The sequence below is a fragment of the Microtus oregoni genome, unplaced genomic scaffold (genome assembly GCF_018167655.1).
Source record: "Microtus oregoni isolate MIOR12 unplaced genomic scaffold, Mior012 000023F_ref0000262, whole genome shotgun sequence".
Taxonomy (NCBI): domain Eukaryota; kingdom Metazoa; phylum Chordata; class Mammalia; order Rodentia; family Cricetidae; genus Microtus; species Microtus oregoni.
The window spans coordinates 3,143,538-3,165,735 of NW_024543082.1; the positions used below are offsets into that span (position 1 = coordinate 3,143,538).

Sequence of the window (22,198 nt, forward strand, 5' to 3'; positions counted from 1 at the left end):
ACTATAGACTTATATAATGGGCGCCATGTTTAATTACATAGGTGTTCTGCTCGTATAGGTGATGCTAGGTAACATTAAAGTGTGGGGCTGGACAGACGACTCAGCATCTGTTTAGAGGGCATAGTGCTCTCGTAGTGGCCCTCAGTTTGGTTCCCAGGACTCACATAGAGCACCTCATAGCCACTTGTAATTTCAGTCCTGGGGGATGCAACGCCTTCTGGCTTCCATAAGCAGTGCACCCCCGTGCTCATCCTGTCTCCCTCCACATACACCTAATCTCAGAATAATAAGTTTCAGCAGTAGCCATGAAGGGTAAGCCTGCCGTGTCTAGAGTGGCCCGTCTGTTTCAGGTTACTCTTCTGAAGGCCCCAGTGTCTGTCTTCTTTCCCTTGTTCCCCAGTGATTTCCTCCCTGCAAATGATGACCCTGGTTTGTAGGCTTTCCTAAGAGCATTTCAAACCCCCAGTGAAAGAGCATTTCACAACCGGAGCATGGACGCTCTAATTATAGAGTCAAACAGAGTGTGGGCATCCTGGGGCAGGGGATAAGGAGTAAGATGCCAAGGCGACTTTAGAGTCTACTCAGAAAGCCCCTCATGGCTCCAGGTAGAGAGAGAAAGAGCTGAGCATGAGATGCCTGAAATCCTGGCAGCTGGGAGGCGGAGACAGGAGACTCAAAAGTTCCCTGTCATCCCAGTCCACCTAGGAGTTTGAGACCAGCATTGAACTACATGAGACCACGCCTTAAAAAGCAAAGAAAAGAGGCTGGAGAGATGGCTCAGAGGTCAAGAGCACACTGGCTGCTCTTCCAGAGGTCCCGTGTTCAATTCCTAGCAGCCATATGGTGGCTCATAACCGTCTCATAATGAGATCTGGCGCCCTCTTCTGGCTTGCAGGTGTCCATGCAAGCAGAATACTGTCCACATAACAAATAAATAAATAAATGTGAAGAGAAAAGAGAGGGCATTGTGATGCTTAACTGATAATTTTCTCAATGGCGTGCCATCTGTGGAAGCCAGGTTAAATTTCGAGACATTTGAAAGCTGAACATTGGTGGTGAATGTATAATCCCAGCACTTGGGAAGTAAATTTAAGTGGATGGGGCGGGGGTCAAGGCCAGTCTGAGCTATATAATTAATTTGAGGCCAGCCCAGGCTACATGAGACCATCTCAAAATAAAACAAAACATCAAAAAAGTATAACAACTTCAAGTATATGTGTTTCAAGATTTTCAGATAAAGGTTTCTATAGTTTTGACAAAATCCAAGAGAAAAAGTAAGCCATGCATATATGTGCACTTGCAAACACACAGAGTGAATCTTGGAGCAGGCAGGATACGTTGCCAGGAATTCTCTCCACCTTGAAATGTGTTTTAAGTTGGCATTCACTAGTCTAGTAGAATTTTCTAAGTACCACAGCAACCATATAACCATCAGTCCTGGACAGAGGGGCCTTCAAGAAGCATTTAATATGCACGCTTGCATTTGGGATCTAAGTACCCAGCACTTTACTATGAAGGCAAACTAGTACCAGTGCCCAGTTTCAGCGTCTCTGTCTTTGCTCCTCTCGGGACCCTGTGCTGTTTTTAGTGGTGCGATTTTTCAGGACAAACAAACATAGGTGAGAACCAAACCTTAGCCGAGAGAATGAGATGTTTTCCAGGGCTGCTCTGACATTGCCTGTGTTATTCCCGCGATCTGTTTGCTCAGTCAACAGCTGCACCGTGAACCCTTGTCTTCATGATGGCGAGTGCATTGTGGACTTCACCGTGAGTCGTGGGTATCGATGTGTGTGCCCACCTGCCTGGCAAGGGGACAACTGCAGTGTGGGTAAGAGAGGCAGGGACCTTTTCTGTAATGCTACCTTGGGTGGTCGGGCTAGCCAATAAGATCCTTTTCCCAGGACTGACAGCACGTACTGTGCTTGCAGAGGGCCAGGCACCCGTACCAGAACTGCCTGGAATTTTAGTTCCAAAAGAATTGGACGCCTTGGGCCTCTGCAGGAACCCGCACTCATTGTGTTCACATACATATACATAATTACAAACAATTTTATTTAAAAGAGCCTTTTTCTTCTAGAGTGTACAAGGGTAAGAATTTTAGTTGAATAGTCTTCTCGCATGAGTGTTAGCATGCTGGTGTGTTGTATATGGTATGAAGGATCACAGCATGATACAGACAAGACAGACTTTTGACCTGGTTCTATTCCGTACCTTCCCTACACCCCTGCAACACTGAACTATCTCCAGCTCCCTAAAGACACCTACACTCTCTTGCCCTGGGCATTTACTCTGCTGGTTCCTCAGTTTGGAATCTTAGCCTCCCCGCAACGATCTGCTTGTTGACATCCCTTTAGCCTTATTTATATTTAAATAGTATTTAAAACATTCTTTAATTCTCCCCTGCATCAAAGTCTACTATTTCTGCTGGGCATGTCTTTGATCCCAGTACCCAGGAGCCAGAGATAGTGGGCTCTCTGTGAGTTCAAGGCTACCCTGGTCTACATGGTGAGTTTCAGGCCAGTCAGGGATGAAAGGATGAGGCACTGTCTCAAAACAACAACAACAACAAATAATAATAATAATAAACAACAACAACTAGATCTACGTACATCTCCTCACATCCAAATCCTGCCTTGTGTTCTAGTTAATTCTTCATATGGCTGCCTCTGCCCCGACAGGTAGCCGTCCCCTGAGGACAAGGGTGGTTTCCTGCTCTTCTTTTGTAGCACGCTCCACACAGCGCCATTTGGCTCTCAGTACACACGGGCTTATAATTCTTTGTCTGCCACCCCGTCAACATGCTCTTGCTCGCCCTCCTCTGCAGATGTGAACGAATGCCTCTCGAGCCCCTGTCCGCCCCTAGCCGTGTGCAACAACACTCAGGGGTCCTTCACCTGCAGGTGCCCGGTCGGCTATCAGCTGGAGAAAGGAATCTGCAATCTGGGTAAGAGAGTTACATCTGTCTTAGAATGTATTGACCGGTTTTCTTCCAAATCAAAGCCAGTCTTTCCCCCAAGATAGAAAATTCAGGAATATAGAAGGAAGGGAAGCACGGGGCCTGTCATTCTAACACTTGGAGCTGCAGTGCTTTTCTTCACAATTTGTTGATGTACATCTATTTAAATTCAAGACCTAGCCATAAAGTATCTTCCTGTTTCTAAAAAGTACAGATATCTTAATGCCTACATAATATTCTTATTTGTGCATAACATTGCTTGCTCAGCCACTCTGCCCTGTTGTTAAGAATAAAAAGTCAAAAGAACATTCCCACTGCATAGTTGTTTTGTGATTTTAGAGCGAGAAAAGTGTAAGATTCTGATTGCCCTCTGCATGCACACATTCTTCATGTTTTTAAAAGTGATCTTCACATTGCTAGTCACAGACAGATACATTTTGACACAGCTGCTGGCCACCTTATCGGCCATATTTTGTTCCTCATTTGGCAGTTCCATGAAGCTTGTTAGTTCCAAATTCACTTCTCATCCTTCGGGTTAAAACACAAATCAACAAACCCAGTGAGAACTAAGGCTCTGAAGAGACGCTCAGCAGCCAAGTTTGGGTCACCGCTGCTGAGTCCTGGTTCCCAGCCTGTAGTTCTTTCTATTCTACAAGCGTGTGTTCATTTGAAGAACATCCTTGCACACAGGGCATGACCCTTGTTGGGTTGCTGAATTTAATACGTTGCTTGCTGGAGAAATTAGAATGAGAAATACAGTTTCAGCGCTGTGGAAAGAAACTGGCTGGGGAAATGATTTGCCTTGGGATCAGCTTCGGTTGCCCAGGCTGACACCACACACACAAGTGCCCACACAGCCGGTGTTTTTGAGAGAACCGATGTCTGTTTCTTCTGCAGGTGCTGTCTGCATTAATTCCTATTATCCATAGGCAGAAGGGACTTCTTAAGGCTGGCACATCCCTAAAATAAGAATTTTCAAAGTTGGTTGAAATACAAGAACTGAGCGTTGTTTTAGAAAGAAAAATCTATAGGTGTAGGCATGAGTCAAAAATCAAGAATTCCTCTCAGTGTAATAGTTGATGTGCATTTGGGTAACCTGTTTCATGTCACCACATCCTATCGGGAACTAGATAAGAGTGCGCAGTTGAAGGATGAAGAAGATGGGAATATTTCCATTTTCGTTTGTGTTTTGAAGCCCTCTGGAAAGTACACTTGCCAGGTTTCAAATGCCTGGCTTCGGGCCCTTAGCCAGCACCTGCGAACACAGAGCCAAAGCCTCTAGTTCCTCATCTGTGAAATCAGATTGCAGTCTGCTCCACTTCTCACTCAAGGTTTGGGAATGGCGAATAAAGTGATCTGCTGGAGCATGCTCTGAGTGTGGGAAAGAGCTGTCCAGATGGGAGGCAGCATTCACCAGACTGGATGCTGTGTAAGCCACCAGCTGTCAATGCAGAGCCGTTGTTACAGGTCCCTGGTAAAGGCAGCAGTTAAGCTGAGGTGAAAATCCATCCTGGGCCAGTGAGAGGGTTCAACAGGTGAAGGCACCGGCTGTCAAGTTTGACTACCTGAATTTGATTCCTGGAACCCACATGGTAGGGAGAGCCAGTTCGTGCAAGCTGTTCTCTGGCTTTCGCAAGGGTACCTTGGCACATAAACACACACGCACATGCACACATGCATGCACAAAGCACACACAAAGTAAATAAATGTAATAATTTTTTTAAAAATACCCATCCAGATGATGTAACTGTAGTTACGTAAGCTGTCTTGAGTACACTAACTCTATTAGAAACATGGACACATCTGTGTCTTTCCACAATGTCAGAATTTATTGAGTAACAATAAATTCACAGGCTACTTCAATTTCATTTGCTATAATTTGCCAAGTTATTCTGATTTCCCTTGATAGCTGGCCATTGGCAAGCGTAGGTTCTTCTATTCCAAATTTAATTACTAATATTAACTCTGAGATCACACTTTATACATCACAGTGTGTTGTAGGCGCGTGTGCATGTGTGTGCATGCATGTGTGTGCGTGCATGTGTGTGCGTGCATGTTTGTGTGTGTGTGTACAAGCGTGTGCACGGATATGTTGGTTACAGACCACACAAGGGTTAAGGTGGCAGAGAGCTGATACAGATGAGAAGAGACTCCCTTTAGTTGTTACATCAGGGACCGAGCTGTAGCTGTAGCACTGCAGAGGCGCACACTGGGCTGCTGTGGGGCTGCGGGCTTGAGCTGGGACTATAAGGCAAGATGAGCTGTAGAGGAGCAGGACTGTGGAGGTGAAGCACAGGCCCATGTAGTCCATAGGCATGCTGTGCTATGTGGGACAGGGTCCAGATGGGCAAAGGGACAGGGAATACCATGTCAACAGTGGAGACTTAGCCAAGCTAAAGCCCTATGGACAGTCGGGCAGTCTTTGTGCATCCTGGGTGGTCAGATAGTTGCTGGGGGCATTGCTAGGCATGGCAGGTGTCTTCCTCTTTATGGGAATACAGAAGAGGGTGTTGCTCTGTTCCTTGGTGTATTTCGTCAGCTTTAGGGTCTTGGTTTCCGATAAGTTTTAATAAGCTGTATACTCATACAAAGACCCAATCTAATTTGATATATTCTTGCAAGATATCAGTCTGTGCCCCATGGATGGTTCTGGGCAAGAGGGAGTGTCTTTGTCCACAGCATGAAACAGAGTCAAATGCAACTTATAAAATGGAGTCACCCAGGCAAAGCATTGACTAAAAGCCACTGCTTTTACAATAAGCAGTAACTTGAAGGCAAACACAGCCTCATCTCCACAGAGGTACAATACCTTCAGCAGCCAGGTGGTGGAGGCACACACCTTTAATCCCAGCACTCGGGAGGCAGAGGCAGGTGGATCTCTGTGAGATTGAGGCCAACCTGGTCTACAGAGTGAGTTCCAGAACAACCAGGCCTCCATAGAGAAACCCTGTCTCAAAAAAAACCTACATAAATAAACACCTTCAGCAAATCCCTTCTAGGAAAGAGGCCAGGGTTTGGGTGAAGGCAGGCGCTGTTTCTCATGCTGAAAACAGAAGGCGCATTCAGAAAACTTCTATGCGCCCAACCCTCATCCTGTGCACATTTTTATATGGAGAGTCTGGATCTGAACCTGTGTGGGAAGTGAAGAGGGCTGGGTCAGGTGACTTTCCGGGAAGCTTGTGTGCAGGGTGTCCCACAGGTAGCGCAGATGGGAGGAATGCAGCTCAATTGTGCCAGCAGTCCCGTCTTTCCCTTTTCAAGTCATTTGGCTTCATTGTTCACAAACATCACAGGAACATGCAAATTAGAGCCCTCCTGAAATGCTTTTGCTTGGCCAAGAGTGTTTTCAAAGAGCTGCCTGCTGTTCAGAAAGAGTCCTAAGCAGCTGGCTTCACTGAACTGTAGAACAAGCAAAAGCATGTTAAATAAGGATTAGGGGCTTTCGGCAGTTAACTCTAAAATGGTAGATGTTTTCCCTGGCTCGGTTGCTGGCCTTCCTCTTAATTCAGCAGGCATGCTTGCCCTGTTAGAAAGGGCTCCCAGACCTCTGTGGTTTGGGTTATTTTTCTCCCCTCCAGAGGGAAAGATATGATTTTAATATAATGAAAGATACATGCCAGTTCTAAAAACAGGCTGTACTAATTTTTGGTTGTCTGCCCATTTTCGAGTCCCAGTCCCCTTAGGGCCAATCAGCCCAAATTGATGTTAACTAGAATTACATTTTATGAGTGAAATGGGCCTTAAAAACGAGGTTGTTTCCCCCAATTCTGGACCCAGTGGTGTTTCTAATGCGGGTTGTTTTCATGATGTGGCTGATGATTGTGCATTCTTTAGCACCATGGAGTCTGCACCTACTACAAATGTTCGTTCTGCTCTGTTGTCACCCCTTGGTTGCCTTCTAGAAGAGGAAGGCATGGTCTTCACCCTCAAAAGGCTCCCATAGCTTGTCCTCTGGGGAAATAAAACTGGTCATCCCAGAGGTTTCTGAATACATAGCCTTGCATTGGTCTCTCTGTTGTATGGCTTAACAGGCCACATTTTCCTCTTCAGTTAGAACCTTCGTGACTGAGTTTAAGTTAAAGAAGACTTTTCTCAATACTACTGTGGAAAACCATTCTGACACTCACGAGGTTGAAAACAAGATCGCTCAAACCGTAAGTTTCCCCAAAAGGATGCTTCGTGCCCAGCCTTAGACCAGATTTCATTCAGAGTTGGTCACTACTCAAGGTCACCCTTATCCCCCAGATCTGCTTTTGTACTTAGAAGGGAAAGTTCACGGTGAAGTAGAAAGTGTCTTGGAAATAGAAGAAAGATGTTGGGATCTGTGGTGTCCAGGAAGTGTTCGGCTTCAGATCCATCTCCGTGGGCAGTCCTGTCTACTAGGCTGTTTCTTTTTCCTGTGCAAACACATGCTCATCAGATAGAGTGTTTGCCCTGCCCCAGTGCGGGATTGGGGCGAAGAGGAAAGACCCAGGAAACCCTTGTGCCCCGTCTGCTGTTGATACCTGATATGACCTTCTCCTTGTGTTTTCAGAGCTTAGAAAGGCCACTCTTTCACCTTGAGGGATGCCAGTGGCCTGAAACCAATTTCAATTACCCGGGCTTGTGAGCTCACGATATAAATTATCTAGGGACCTTGGATGCTGCTCTTTCCCTCTTTGCTTTCATATCTGAAAAGAAAAAATGGAAAAAAAGATATACAAACTAAACTCGGGCAATATATTTTGTTCTCGGTTGCTGCCCAAGTCAAAGATTTGGTGTTTGGGAACTGAAATTTGCCATTATACTAAATTAGAGATGAAATTAAATTAAATTAGATTTAGATTTGCTGTTACATTAAATTAGAGTTCATGTATTAGCCAAGAATTAGGTGTTCTTATAGGACTGTGGATTTTATTTGTATCTTAATTCCATGTCTCTGTCTACTGAGCATTTAATCTGTGACAGGGACTATGCTAGGTGCTCAGACCTATAAAAGGGTCAGGGACACATGTTTCAGATGGAGGACCAGGAGGCTCTGGAAGTTGGTGGCATTGTCTGAGTCCACATTAATTGGAAGCAGAGTTGAGAGCAGTCCCCTAGGTCACCTGTGTAACTAACTGCAAGTGTGCAGGTTTCTAGGAGCACCCCAAATTTCAGGAATTTACTGGGAGGACCCACAGAACTTATTGGAGGCCAGTATCTCCATATAGATGGTTCATCACACTAAAAGGCTTTAAGTTGAAATTAGCTAAGGGACAATATGCATGGGGCAGAGTCTGAGGGTCCCAAATGCAGAGCTTCTAGCTGCTCTGCCGCTGTTGTGGTATTGCCATTGCTGGTACCTCTTGCCAACAGTGTGGGACTGTATGTCGTACTGCCAACCGCAATGCTCACCTGAGCCTTGGTGTCTGAAGCATTTATTTGGCCTTTGCCATATAGACGTGGTTGACCGTCCATATGACTGACTTCAGTCCCTAGGCACTCTAGAGACTGAACTGATACCCTATGACCCAGAGTTTCCTCTGCTGTCCACATGATGAGTGTGATCACAGGGCTGGTGACAGGGACTATGGCAAATCCTCTGGCATGGCCCAGGATTCCCAGCTTAATAAAAATCGTTACTATCAATAGGGACACTGTGAGACTTAGAAACTCTCGCAAGGGCAGAGGCATGACCTCTCTAGTCAGAAGTAGATTCGTTGCTGCCGCCTGGCTATTCTGCAGGTAGACATTATCTTCTCACATAGTGTAGGGGGTTAGAGCCCTGTGCAAAAGTACAACCCTTTATGTTCCACGGTACCAAGCAACTTGCCTAAATACTTCTTGTTTGTTTGGTCAGATATCACCATATGATACACTGAGCCAGGGGCTAGAGAGATGGCTCAGAGGTTAAGAGCACTGGCTGCTCTTCCAGAGGTCCTGAGTTCAATTCCCAGCAACCACGTGGTGGCTCACAACCATCTGTAATGAGATCTGGCGCCCTCCTCTGGCGTGTGGGCATACATGGAGGCAGGATGTTGTATACATAATAAATAAATAAATCTTTAAAAAAATGATACACTGAGCCAGGATGTACCTGACCCCAACTAACATAAAGAATTAAACGCCATCGGGGACACCACTAGCACAGGCTTTCCCAAAATGGTGTTCTGCTCATACCTGGATTAAAAAGGGCAATAGTAAACCATTGCTCTTAGCACATAAAGCGATGGCATACAGATCTACCACCTATTTGATAACATCCCACACTTGACCCCATCTTCCCAAGTCAGGGGCTCTGAAACAGTGGGTCTGCCCGGGATGAGATATTGAGACTCTCTGTTCCATAAAAGGAGCCCCCAGCTCGGCTGTGGAGGGCTGGTAAGAAGGCAGGCACAGGGCTTTCTGTGGCTGAGAGTTTTTCTGCTCTCTCTGCAGCACAAGGCAAACACATCGCTCTTAATTTGTTCTCAACAAAAGAGCTCTTGACCCACGTCATGTGGTTTCCCACAGAGCGTCTTTCTGAGGAAGACCTACCTTTGAGTTAGGTCAACTCATTGTAGGTTATGAGGAGCCTGTAGGGCCCGTCAGACCTGGGGAGCCGAGGGGAGCTGAGCCTTTCCAGTGAGCTTGTGTTCTGTGCAGTTTTGTTGCCTGCGTTTTTTCAAACCCTGGACTGTAGGAGGGATCTTCTCCTTTGAAGATGTTTTGTTTCCGAGGGAGCTGCTCTGAGCATCACTTCCTGCCGAGATTTCCCCACTATCTGCACTGCTCCCTTTGTTCTGGGGGAGCAACAGAAAGGCATTCGGGAGGGGAACACAAGGTTGCACTGCTCTGGGTAAAGCTGCCTGCTGATAACTTGATGGCTGGAAGCTGCTTATTTTATCCTGAGCACTGGGAATTGCTTCTTGGTTCAGGGATTTTGTCTGACAGCCTTGTTCTTGGTTTCAGTTAAACTTGTGTTTCTCGACGTTGCCTGGTTATATCCGATCTACAGTCCGTGTGTCTAGGTAAGAAACAGAATTTCTTAGGCTTGCGAATGGAGGTCTGTGGAATTTGGGGAGCTGTTCCCACATGGGTGATCACAATGAAGTCAGTCCCTGCCTTATGACCAGTCCACTGGGTAACCCAAGGTCGCTGGACCTTCATGCTCTCCCGTGCTTTTGCTGGAGAATGGTAGTAGCATTTACTTGCAAGCGCCTGGGATCCATATGCCTGTTAACTTTGACTTTGCCCACAGAGAGCCCAGCACAGTGGTGATCTCGCTGCAGTCCACCTTCGCCCTGGCCTCCAACGTGACACTCTTTGACCTGGCTGATGGAATCCAGAAATACGTCAACTCCTGCAGGTCCTCTGCTGAAGTCTGCCAGCTTTTGGGGTCTCAGAGGCGGATCTTTAGAGGTAAGGGGGGATTCCTCTAGGACTCACGTAAACCAGAGAGACATGAAAAGTGTTCAGGGCTCAGGCCCAGGAAAGCTCCATCATGGAGCCTGACTTTAGAATGTCTGAAGCACAGGTTTTCACGGCACCCAGAGGCACACAGTTCTGTCTGCACATGGCCTTTAGGCATCTAGTGCGGGCAGCTGACTCCGTCTGTTTCTTCTATACAGCGCCGGGGTAAGAAGATGCTACAGGAGCTGACAGAACCCAGAGATATCACTCCTGTTTCCTAGGGAGACTGAAAGTGATGTACAGAGTGTGTAGACTTGTCAGTGATCCCACAACCTTCATAAGGTGATTACTAAGAAAACACAAAGACCCATTGCAGGGTTACTTGTCTTTTGATTGTTTCCTATCATAAAAAAAAAAAATAGGCAAATCGGAAGACTGCTCAGCAGGATGCTCCCAGGAATGCCGTAATGACGTAAGGACGAGGATCTCCCTTCTCGGTCCTTGGCTCCTTTGTCAGAGGCTCTTGGCTCGTGTTAGGGGAAGGCCAGTGAAGAAGGCATTTAAAGACAACTCTGGAAGGCACACTTGCCTCTTGTGGGGTAGTTTGACATCTGGGAGAGGAAACTTGCTGCAATCAGAACCGCCTCTAGGCAAAGACAGAGCTAGTCCCTGTTGGCGCATTGTAAGTGATCAAAGTGGACTCTGGTTAGTTTGTTGTACCCCTGGATGAGAGCTGGCAAAGGAAGGAGAGCCTAGGCTAAGCCTCCCCATCTGGCATCCAGATGTTAGACACAAGCTGAAGGTATCGGGTTTTGGTGCCATATCCGCTGGTTGGTCTAGGGTATTCCCAGTAGGTCAGGATTTCATAACTGCTGGTCCAGGGGCTTCCCTTGCATGGGCGAGTGCACCGCAGACCTTGGGAGTTGGCGCTTGTCCTTCCATTGTCAGAGAAGCTCCTGGGGGCTGCTGCTTAGTAATGGGAGAAATGGATGGGACCGGGGAAGAGTCAGAGTGTCTTGTTTCAAAGTCCATGCCGTTACAGTGTGCTGGAAACTTTGAGGCTCTCTGGTTTTATGTTTTTGTTTCTCTTGCCGAGGACTCAAGGGTACCATTTTTTTCTCCCCCCTGAGGTAGGTACCCTACAGTTTGCTAACCATCTCTGGGCTGCACTTTGTGTAGTCAGCGTTGAGCCAGGGCACTTTCCTGTTGCCAGCAATGCATCTGTGCCTTGCAGATTAAGTGGGTGGCTACATGGATTTGCAAGAGCCTGTTCCTAGCTGTGCCTGCCCACTCAGCTGCATTGCTTGGTCTGCCCCCACGTGGTTTATGGGAAGACTCCAGTCACCAGTCACTGGTCACCTTGAGACCATCCCCACTGCTCCTTTCCAGTCCCTTGAGAATAAAGACAGCCGCGCGTATTAGCCAGGATTGGGCTCATGTCCCCATTTTTCCTCCAGACCTTCTCTAGGTTTGACCAAGAGGTTCAGTTCTGTCTCTTGGTAATTTTTCTGGAGCTAGAGAGGTAGTAGACCAACAGGTGCTACACATCTGGATTTCCAGCCTCTGGGCAGCGAGACTGCCCTCAACATTGTTACTGGCAAGCACGGTTTTGTCCTCCAGTTCCCTAGATGTTCACCTTCCTTCTTTCAAAGTCTTCTCGTTCTCATGGTCTCCTGAGGTTTAGGGACTGTGGAAATCCCCCGTGGAATGCCTCAACCTTAGACACACGTGAGTGCCCATTGTCTGTTTTGCTGGATGCTAATGTCCAGGAAAGACCATGGGAATTGTGAGTGCCGAAGTCTCCCATCACCAGGGATTGACTGAAGTGAGACTCCGCAAGGTCCTGTTGGGTGGCTTTATGAAAGATGTTCTTTGTGAAGGCTGAGGAAAGTGGCTTCTCTTGGTGGGGGCAGGACCTGCCCTCCCTGTTCAAACAGGAGTCTGACACTGGGCAGGAAATGCCTGCTTTGGCATGGCAATGAATGCTTTTGCTAGCAGCCCAGATCAGTTGAGAGGATGGAAGGAAAATTTAACATTGGCTTCCAGAAAATACCTAATCAGACCGGGCATTTCCCAGGCTAGGATGGCCTGAACACGGCTGTATCCCGGGGATGTTACTCTCTGTTAACCAGTTGACTGGCAGAGCCTTCAGAAAAGTCGGATGAGAGGTTGTGGAGGCTGAGGTCCTCCCTGGTGCCAGCTCTGCAGAGTTTGCCTGGTGAGACTGTTTCCCGTTTAAGTTTCCTCTTGAATACAAACTTTTCACAATGAACAAAGGAACTCCGATTTAGCACGTCAGCTGCACTGATAAAGGCAGGAAATTTGGCACTGAGAATTGAAGCTGGACCCTAACTCACCCCGCTGGGACCAGGCTGTCTCTCAGAGGGGTGGATGCTGGGAGTTCCACGTGGGCTGTTAAGCTCTGGCATCAGCTCGCATCACCAGAACTTGCCCAGACAAGGGTTAATTTTGCAGTGTCAATAACAGGATCCTTCTGAAGAGCTTGGGGTCTTTTCTCTGAGATAGAAGAGGGGATACCATGCCTACAAAACCGACACCCCTTCTTCATTGTACAGCAATGCACATACCGCCTGTCTCATGGCCGCTCTTGTCCCACGATGAACTCGCTGTTGGCCCCCATCAGCAACAGCACACATCTGACTTCCTTTGCCGTGTCCATGTGTTTCTGTCCAGTTGGTTTCCTAATCCTGTTCCTTCTGTGCACCATTTCCCAGTGCCCCTTTGTCTGTCTCGGGTAGTGAAATGTAGCCTTCATTGTGTTTGCTGTATAAAACCTCACAAAGGACTGTGTGCCCAGCAGTGGATGCTTTTGCTACTGATAAACAGATTCTTCATCACCCGTGAGGTAAATAACACAAATGAACATGGAGGTGCCCTTAAGGCTGGCCTCCTTCCTTGCCTGCTTCTGTTTCTCCTGCTGATGGTAGAGTGACTGACAGGCCAGTAGGGCCACCACCACCCCCCAGCCCACACATGCTCACTTGCTGGTCTCTGTACTGAAGACCCTATGCTGAATAAACCTCAAGAAACCACCACCATAGTGGGAAGACAGCCAGACAAATAGCTTCCTGCCAGCCTGGGGAACCGGATTCCCATTCAACCCCAGCCCTGTAATAAACCCGAAAAAGGCAGCACACCAGGGGCACAGCAAGTTTCCCTACCCTATGGAGTCGTCCTGGGCCCCTGAGGACACACAGAGCCCAGATATGCTTCCACTTGAGACTGGTCTGGCCGGAACTGGTCCAAGCGCTCAACTCCCTAAGAACATGGTCACATTTTCTGGGTTTGTTCCAGCTCTCTTACCTGCCCCAACACCCAGTTCTTTAACATGAGGGTACAGAATAAACCACACAGAGGCTGAGTTTGTAGATTGGGCAGTGCCTTTTCCTTCCTCGGTTTGGTTTCTCCGTAGGGAATGCTTGTGAATACTTATTTACCGGCAGTGACCCGGAAACAAGGGGCAGAGGCTGTGCAGGTCCTCTGGGAAGAGTATGGCTCCGCGGAGACTCTCAGCCTCTTGAAATAACAAGTTCATGCATTGTAAGGTGTGAAGGCGAGGCTTGGTTTGGTTTCACCGTCTTGTTTTCCCATCCCAGCGGGCAGCTTGTGCAAGCGGAAGAGTCCAGAGTGTGACAAAGAGACCTCCATCTGCACCGACCTGGATGGCGTGGCACTATGTCAGTGCAAGTCCGGCTACTTTCAGTTCAACAAGATGGATCACTCTTGCCGAGGTAGCTGTGGGTCCCCAGCAGTTCTAGACACCCTTCCTGAGATAGGCAGGTGCAGCGCATACCATGCGGGTGGGCTCTGCTCTGGCTGTGATGTTTCTAAATTAGGAGTAACTGGTTCTTGCTATTAGGCTGGCGGCAGGAGTGGATACAGTATCGCCTTGCATGTATCTCCTGCTGCATGCTAGTCTAGCCAGTCCTGCTCAAGAAGAAAGAGAATGGAAGATATCAGAGAAGTTCCCTCCCCTCCAGGAAGTGATCGCGAGGGTCCCCTTCACCTCCCTTCCAGTTAGAAGAGGTTAGAAAAAATTGTTTTTATCCCCAAAGCTTTGCCTGTTGCTTATTAACCATTACGGTGAAAATACAGGCGCAGAGCAGGGCCTGGGTTGGGTCTTTCAGGGGCCACCGTGACTCAGTAGTGAGTGTACTCAGTGATGCCCAGGACACCCGGGACACCAGAGCCACATTCTGCCTCACTGATTAGGTTTCATCTTAAGCAGCCACTTCATTTCTCTGAGCCTCAGTTTCCACTTCTTTGAAAGGAATGTGGTGACATTTCATCAGCTGTCCCAAGAACGACAGAAAGCTGTGTCTAAGGCTGTGCTTTGAAACCTGTGGGGACTTGCTCTTGTATTTATCTAGGTTGCTGTGCATTTGATGGGCTAACATTTTAAAGATTTCTTGGTGTGTTGGAGAGTAGAAATCTAATTCTGCCAGCCTTTTCAAAAAGGGTTTTTTTTTATTTATGTTTTATGTATGAGTGTACTGCTTGTATCCCTGCATGCCAGAAGAGGGCATCAGATCCCACTAGAGGTGGTTGTGAGCCACCATGTGGTTGCTGGGAATTGAACCCAGGACCTCTGGAAGAGCAGCTAGTGCTCTTAACCTCTGAGCCATCTCCCTAGCCCCATTCTGCCAGTCTTTTAGAAAAAGTGGAAGACATTCACTTCATTTGAGACAAAGATCACGCTCGATAAGTGTGGTCCAAAAAACTTACCTTAAAATCAATTTTATTCAGACCTGGAGTGCTGTGTGCCCTGGCTCTGAAGCCTGCTACAGTCTGTGGTGATCAGCAAGGCTGGCAGCTAGAGACTACTTTCTTACAGAGCGCCAGCTCTAGTTACAGTGTGAATGGCACAGATTTCCTGCTCAGCCAACACCTTCTTAGTGACAGATACACAGGGATCCTAGAGAAAACTCACATACAGGGGCATTGTAGTATGTCACTGGGGTCAGGACTTCCCCTTAGAAGACTCATTTCATCAAAAGAATACAGAAATATATTCGGGGCAGCCCTTTGATCTTAGACCTTAAACCTTAGACCTTCTGATGGTTTAGGTTTAGATAGAAAATTCTCTTGAGGTCCCACATCAGCCTTCCGCATGGGAACTGTGATAGGTTTAGAAGAACACCCGCTTTCTGAATTGGGCTTCAGGCCTGGTGTGCTTGGTCCCCAGCCCCTCATGGCTGTGCCAGACTGTTGCTTTGCCTCAAAGAAACCATGCTCCCCAACCCCTTCTTATCTGCTTCTCTGCCCTTCTCAGAAATGGGGGCTGGAGCTCAGCTGCATGTGAGAAAATGATGGCACTGAAGTCCGTGTGTGTTGTGATACTGTGTTGTGTGCTGTGTGCCTATGACAAAGGTTACCAGGACCATAGGTGTGCAGAAGAACTGGCCTCATGAACCTCGTGGCCTTCAAGAGTGGCCCTGCCGGCCACCCTTGTTCCTGACTGGCTTGGGCCATTTCTTTCTATTTCCAAGTCAGCAATGTCCTAACTTTCTCTTAGAGGCAATCTTGGTGGCATTGAGCAAGCCTCTGTAAGAAGGACATCTCCTTCAATTTTATATGTAGCTTTGGAAGTATGGCAAAGACAGTATAGTGATGTCTGTGAGACTGTAAGAGGCATGTGTGTATACCATATAAACACTTGACAGTGTATAGCTTGAATTATAGAAATTTAGACAAAAAAAAAACCATACACATTTCTCACTCCTCTGCCATACAGAGATCTGGCCAAATTTGCCATGACTTGAGGGGAGAAATGAGAAATGAACTCATTTTGTAGCCCAAGCTCACCTAGAACTCGATATATAGGTAGCTCCGCTGTCCTCAAGCTCAGGATCTTCCTGTCTGAGCATCCCAACGATCTCAGGCATATGTCGCCGTGGTCCTTTCCAGGTTTTCATTTTCAGTATGTGTGCTTTAAGTGACACAGGTGCCACCAACTTTGTTTACCTGGTAATGACCAAGAAGCAGCCTGGGAAAACCTTGACTAACCTTGGGGATTGTTGAAGCCGCATGAGGCCCCATCTCAAGCGGTGGTGGGTGGTCGTGGGCCTCTCTCTAATGAATGGATTCCGGAGTTTTGTGAACTCTAGCTCTGTCATGGGTTAGCAGTGACATCTTCTGGCCATTCGTGCTGGAGCACAGACATTTAAAATGAAAATATGAGTCCTTCCTGGGTTTCTCCATGCTAGCAACCTCCCCTCTCCCCTCCTTCTGACTAGATTGAGACTAGCATTTTAAAAAGATTTTGGGGAGGGCTTTGTTTTTTAAAAAACAGGGTGTCACTATGTAGAACTGGCTGACCTTGAACAGAGATCTGCTTGTCTCTGCCCCCTTAGTGCTGGGATTAAAGACATGCACCATCACCCCTAGCAAAATTTTATTTTAATTTTATGTGTTTGGGTATCTGTATATGTGCTACACATGTGCAAGTAGCCTAGCAGTCCAGAAGAGGGTGTCATATCCCCCACAGTGGGAGTTACAGATGATTGGGAGCCCAACGCCTATCTCCTGGCATAGCGGTAAATGCCTTCTCCGCAGCCCAGATTCTAAGTCTTCTCGCTTCAGATGACAAGTACCTCAGGAGCCAAAACTGTACTGAGGATAGGATTTAGCATGTTGTAAATAGTGCTCACGTGTCTATTAAAGTGACCACAGGGCAACAAATATGTCTTGGGATCAGTACATCTCGACTTTGTGTCCTGTGAAGGAGTTATTCAAACTTCATCATGTTCTTTAAGCTTGATTTTGAACCCTTAGCCATAGGAGAAACCCAGTGAGACCATGTATGCAAATTCTGACCACATTTGTTCTGTCTCTGGGGCTCTGGGGTCAGAGTCCCTCTGGGGTATGCGCAAGGAGGAACTGGGAGTGTCTTTACCGGCAGGGTTTCCCCTAAAAGTCCCAAGAGAAGCATCGGGCACACAGGAACACACATGATGAATACACCCTTTAAAAAAATATTTTCCATGTATATATTTGTTCATTTCTTCGTTGTGAATACATACATGTGGTGGCTAGAGGACAACTTGATGGAATCTCTTCTCTTTCCACCATGTGGGTCCTGGGGCTTAAGTGCGGGTCATCAGGCTTGGTGGCAATGTCCTTACCCACTGAGCAGCTCCACCAACCCATGTCCTTTTGATTAAAGAAATGTTCCATCAGGGAGTCAGGATACTTTTGATGCTACATGAAAATAGCTCAAGCCACCAGCTGGAGCTCATAGGCAGGACAACAGATGGCCCTTGTGCATGGCTGGGGACAGCCAGGAGTGGAGAGCGCCCACCCAGCAGATGAGGGTTGGGTGTGTAGATGGATATAAAAGTGTTTGTGGGAAGAGTGTCCGGAATAGAATGCCCTGGTGACATCAGTCCCCCTCAGTGCCGAGGCGGGCAGAGAGGTGAGCTGTCCCCATGGAGCACTCCTGCAGTCTGAGCCAGAAAGCATCCCTCGGGGGGGGGGGGGGCTTCCCTCATCCCCACAGCCCCACTGGAGCATGATGCAGAGCTAGGAGGGGGAGCATGAGCTGGGGCGTGAAGCTTTCTACCCAAACCAGGAAAAGGCAGGATCACTCTGCTTGTTCCGTAAAGGAGTCCTTGCTTTCCTAAGACCCGCAGCGAACTCAAGGAGTCAAAAATGGGGGAATACAGCCTCATCTCCTCTCGAAATAGGATATGATTACTCTTGCTTGTATAATAAAGGGTTTGAAACACCTATTGGAAATCCATATAATGAGCCAGGTGGTTGAGACACTGATGCCTTTAACCCCAGCACTGGATCTCTGAGTTCATGGCCAAGCCGGTCTACGAAGTGAGTTCCAGGACAGCCAGGGCTACACAGAGCAATCCTATCTCAAACAACAACAGCAACCACAATAATAATAAATATAAAATTTATAAAAAGACAGAAGATTAAAGGGGGGCAGCAGGATAGCTTAGTGGGCAGGGATATGGGCCTGAGGGACTGAGTTCAATTCCCACATCCCCCCAAAATAGCAGAAAAGAACTGACTTCTGAGAATTGTTCTCTGACCCCTACTAGTGCCCCACGGCATGTACAGCCACACACACACACACACACACACACACACACACACACGTAAAAATAGATAAATACAGATTTGAAAACATCATACTGACTGGGCAGGGAGAATGAAACGTACAAGTACTTTTCAAAAGAAGAAACTATTTTCCCAGGGAAAGCAAACCAAAGCTACTCTGAGATAGCACCGCATCTTACTCGAAATGGCATGCATCAACAGATCTGACAACAAACGCTAGAGAGGATGTGGGCACAGGAACCCCTATCCACTGATGATGGGGGTACAGATAGATACAGCAGTTTGGAAGTCAGTGGGAGGTCCTTAAAGGACTAAAGCTAGAGCTACATGAGTCGGCTGTTCTAGTCCTGGCATCTACCTGGAGCACCCATGCCCTTCCAGAGAGATATTTACATGCCCATGTTTATTGCTGCTCTGCTTTTGATAACAAGGAAACGAAACCAACCTAGATGCCCATCAACAGAGACATAATAAAAATGTCACATATACAAAATGAAATGGAACATTATTCAGCTGTAAAGAAAAAGGAGAGGCTGGAGAGGTGGCTCAGAGGTTAAAAGCACTGGCTGCTCTTCCAGAGGTCCTGAGTTCAATTCCCAGCCACCACATGGTGGCTCACAACCATTTGTAATGAGATCTGGTGCCCTTTTCTGGCCTGCAGGCATACATGCAGGCAGAACATTGTATACATAATAAATAAATCTTAAAAAAAGAAAAAGGAGAGCATGAAATTTTCAAGAAATAGAGGGAATCAGAAGGTATAGTGTTGAGCAAGCTCACCAAATTTTGGAAGAAAAACAAAATCACATGTTCTCCCTTATACGCCTAATCCTGGCCTGTAATGTCAACGTGTATATATGCACAGCTGTAGGTGTAGGTATAATATAACATTTAGAAAAGAGACCTAGTAAGGATAATGCCAGATAATGAAGAGGGTCCAAATGAGAACAAAAGGACATGAATCTTGAAAAAGAATATAAAGCTAATTATTTGTCTAGTTTCAACTGTGTTGTAAGTTTTTTTTTCTTTTTCTGTGGTGGATAACTGCATAAAAAATGTAGTTGATAGTTGAAAGTGTAAAACCCTGTGCAAAGCCAGGTGGTGGTACACGCCTTTAATCTCAGCACTTGGGAGACAGAAGCAGGTGGATTTCTGAGTTTGAGGCCAGCCTGGTCTACAGAGCAAGTTCCAGGACAACCAGAGCTACACAGAGAAACCCTGTCTCAAACAAACAGACAAAACAAAGATAAAAACAACAAAACCCTAAGCGAAGCTCTAACTCTATGGAAGTTGATTGAAACTTATAGAATTTGGGACAAGGCAATGTATATTTGTGTGGCTATCTGTAGGTGGAGACTGCTCGATCATTTTCTGGCCACCCAGACACAAATAATCAACCAAAAACTATATTAATTACAACACTGTTTGGCCAATGACTCAGGCATATTTCTAGCTAGCTCTTACATCTTGAATTAACCCATTGCTATTAATCTATGTATTTCTACGAGGCTGTAGCTTACTGGAAAGGCTCCAGATCCTTCTCCTTTGGCAGCTACATGGAGTCTCCTTGACTCCGCCTACTTTCTCTCTATATCTCTGGATTCCTCACCTGGCTTTACTCTGCTAAACCATTGGCCAAAACAGCTTCTTTATTAGCCAATGGCAATAAAACATATTCACAGCATACAGAGGGGAATCCCACATTAGGTAGCTGAGTGATGTTTTTGTTGTGAGTTCATTACAATAAAGTGATTTTCTTTTCAAGATAGGGTCTCATTATGTCGTTCTGACTTGTTTGGAACTTACTACATAGACCAAGCTGCCCTCAAACTCACAAAGACCTCCTCTGCCTCCAGAACACTGGGGTTAAAAGCATGTAACATCACACCCTGCTAAAGAGATATTACTATCATCATCATCATCATCATCATCATCATCATCATCATCATTATTATTATATCATAGATTTGGCTGGTTAGGAATGGCATGGGGGGACAAAAGGTAATGGGCATAGTGTCACGTGCCCATGACTTCAGCTTTGGGAAGCTGAAGCAGGAGAATTGTGAGTTGAAAGTCAGCAAATGTGCATATTTAAAGGGTAAGTCAGGTTGAAGGGAAAACTGGCTACTCTGTTGAGGCTGGAAGGAAAGCGAACTTGCAAAAAGCTAAAGAGCGTATTTGCCAACATAAGCCATACACTGAAGGTCTAAGCTCGGATCCTAACGCAGAACCAGCAAGATCATGACTTAGAAAGGGTCAGAGCTCATAAAAGGAGACTCCCTATCTTCTTAGGCATTGAGGCCCACTGAAGTTTCTCTGGGTATGCTCACTGAGAGGTTACCGTGGTATTGCAGCAGTGTGGTCCATAGCATCCTGCAGGGACTTCTGTAGCTGCTGCTTAAGGTAAATGGGTCGGAGCTCAGGAAAAGTGAGTCTGCAAAACCCATGGCATCCACTGTTCTTTCATGGTCGGCGATGAAATTGATTTCAGATGATTTGGAACAGTGTTTTTCAAACTGTATTCCACAGAACTGTTGCAGCTAAAATATGCTGCATGACAGTAAAATGGATGCTGGAATATTTAGCTTCTAGCATTAAAAACATAAAGAAGGAAAATATTAAGGACATCTACACAGATGATACTGTTATGCACAAATTTGTGGCAGAACACGGGAAGCCTATGAGACCTCCTGTCCCAGCCTGCAGGGTGTGTATCCGCCATCCTATCCCCAGCCCGTGCTCGCTTGCCCTTGCCACTCACAACCCCTCCCCACTGTGTCTCTGTCTGCTCCTGTTGGCAGCTCTACATTCTGTGGTTTTTGTTTGTTTTTTTTTTTTTAAATCTGATCTCTTATGCGATGTGTATCAGACATTAATCATGAATCAAAAAAGTGTATCATTCCTTGCAGCAAGGAATTTGTGTACGGGGCCATTCTTCTTTGTCGGCTTTCATTCATGCGTGCATTGCCATCCCTGGTGTTTGGCTGAATTGTGATAATGTTCAGAGTATCCTATGATCAGACAAGCTTGGAAACTGCTGGCCCAGGAGAAGAGCTGGGCCATAGTCTGTGCAGTGGACCCAGGGGGTTCAAAACTATGTTCTTGGCAAGGTGGAAATTAGAACACATCTAGGTACATCTGAAATCTCTGGCACAGAGTATAGGGTAAGCGTTCACTTACGGAGACCTGGGCGACAATCAGGACTGGGCTCCAGAGGGTGTCATCCACCACTTCAGCCTCCTCGTGGAAGAGGGCTCAGATATGTCACCTCCTCTAAGAGGCCACTGTTACTACTATTCTCTCATAACCCTCTTTTTACTGGTGGGAACTGAGCCACACCGAGGTCAAGAAAAGTTTCACGATCCCTTTAAGAGTTGAGATGACAACACTGTTCAGGTCAGGATATAGATAATTGAAAAACTTTTGGCTTCTAGAATATTTTTGTGAACTTTGGGGTGGCTGATGTTTAATTAAATGTGAGCTCTGCTCCTGTGGACCCTCATGGATTTTCCTTTTCTCTTTTAGCGTGTGAAGATGGATACAGGCTTGAAAACGAAACCTGTATGAGGTGGGTTCCCTATTCGCTTTTTCTGATGAAGTTGTTACAAATGGTTTTTTAAAAAAAAACACCCTAAAAGACAGAGCATCCAGGTGCATGGTGATGGGACACACTTTTAATTCCAGCACTTGAGAGGCGAAGGCAGGCAGATCTCTGAGTTCTAGGCCAGCCTGGTCTACAGAGCGAGTTCCAGGATGGCCAGGGCCACAAGAAAAACAAAACAACAAACAAACAGA

The 22,198-nt window shown here is 46.6% G+C and overlaps 1 protein-coding gene across 6 annotated transcripts in view; it reads left to right on the top strand.

Moving 5' to 3' along the window:
* LOC121461695 (protein HEG homolog 1-like) overlaps positions 1 to 22,198 on the top strand; it is a 117,200-nt gene that overhangs the window by 41,966 nt on the left and 53,036 nt on the right. For all 6 annotated transcript variants that reach the window (XR_005976221.1, XR_005976220.1, XM_041672836.1 and 3 more), the window contains 7 exons: positions 1,709 to 1,828; positions 2,825 to 2,944; positions 7,007 to 7,110; positions 9,869 to 9,927; positions 10,158 to 10,318; positions 13,927 to 14,061; positions 21,929 to 21,971. Coding sequence is in view for 4 of the 6 variants with exons in the window: in XM_041672836.1 (XP_041528770.1) it covers positions 1,709 to 1,828; positions 2,825 to 2,944; positions 7,007 to 7,110; positions 9,869 to 9,927; positions 10,158 to 10,318; positions 13,927 to 14,061; positions 21,929 to 21,971 (742 nt within the window). In the remaining 2 variants the exon portion in view is untranslated. The remainder of the gene's footprint in view (positions 1 to 1,708; positions 1,829 to 2,824; positions 2,945 to 7,006; positions 7,111 to 9,868; positions 9,928 to 10,157; positions 10,319 to 13,926; positions 14,062 to 21,928; positions 21,972 to 22,198) is intronic.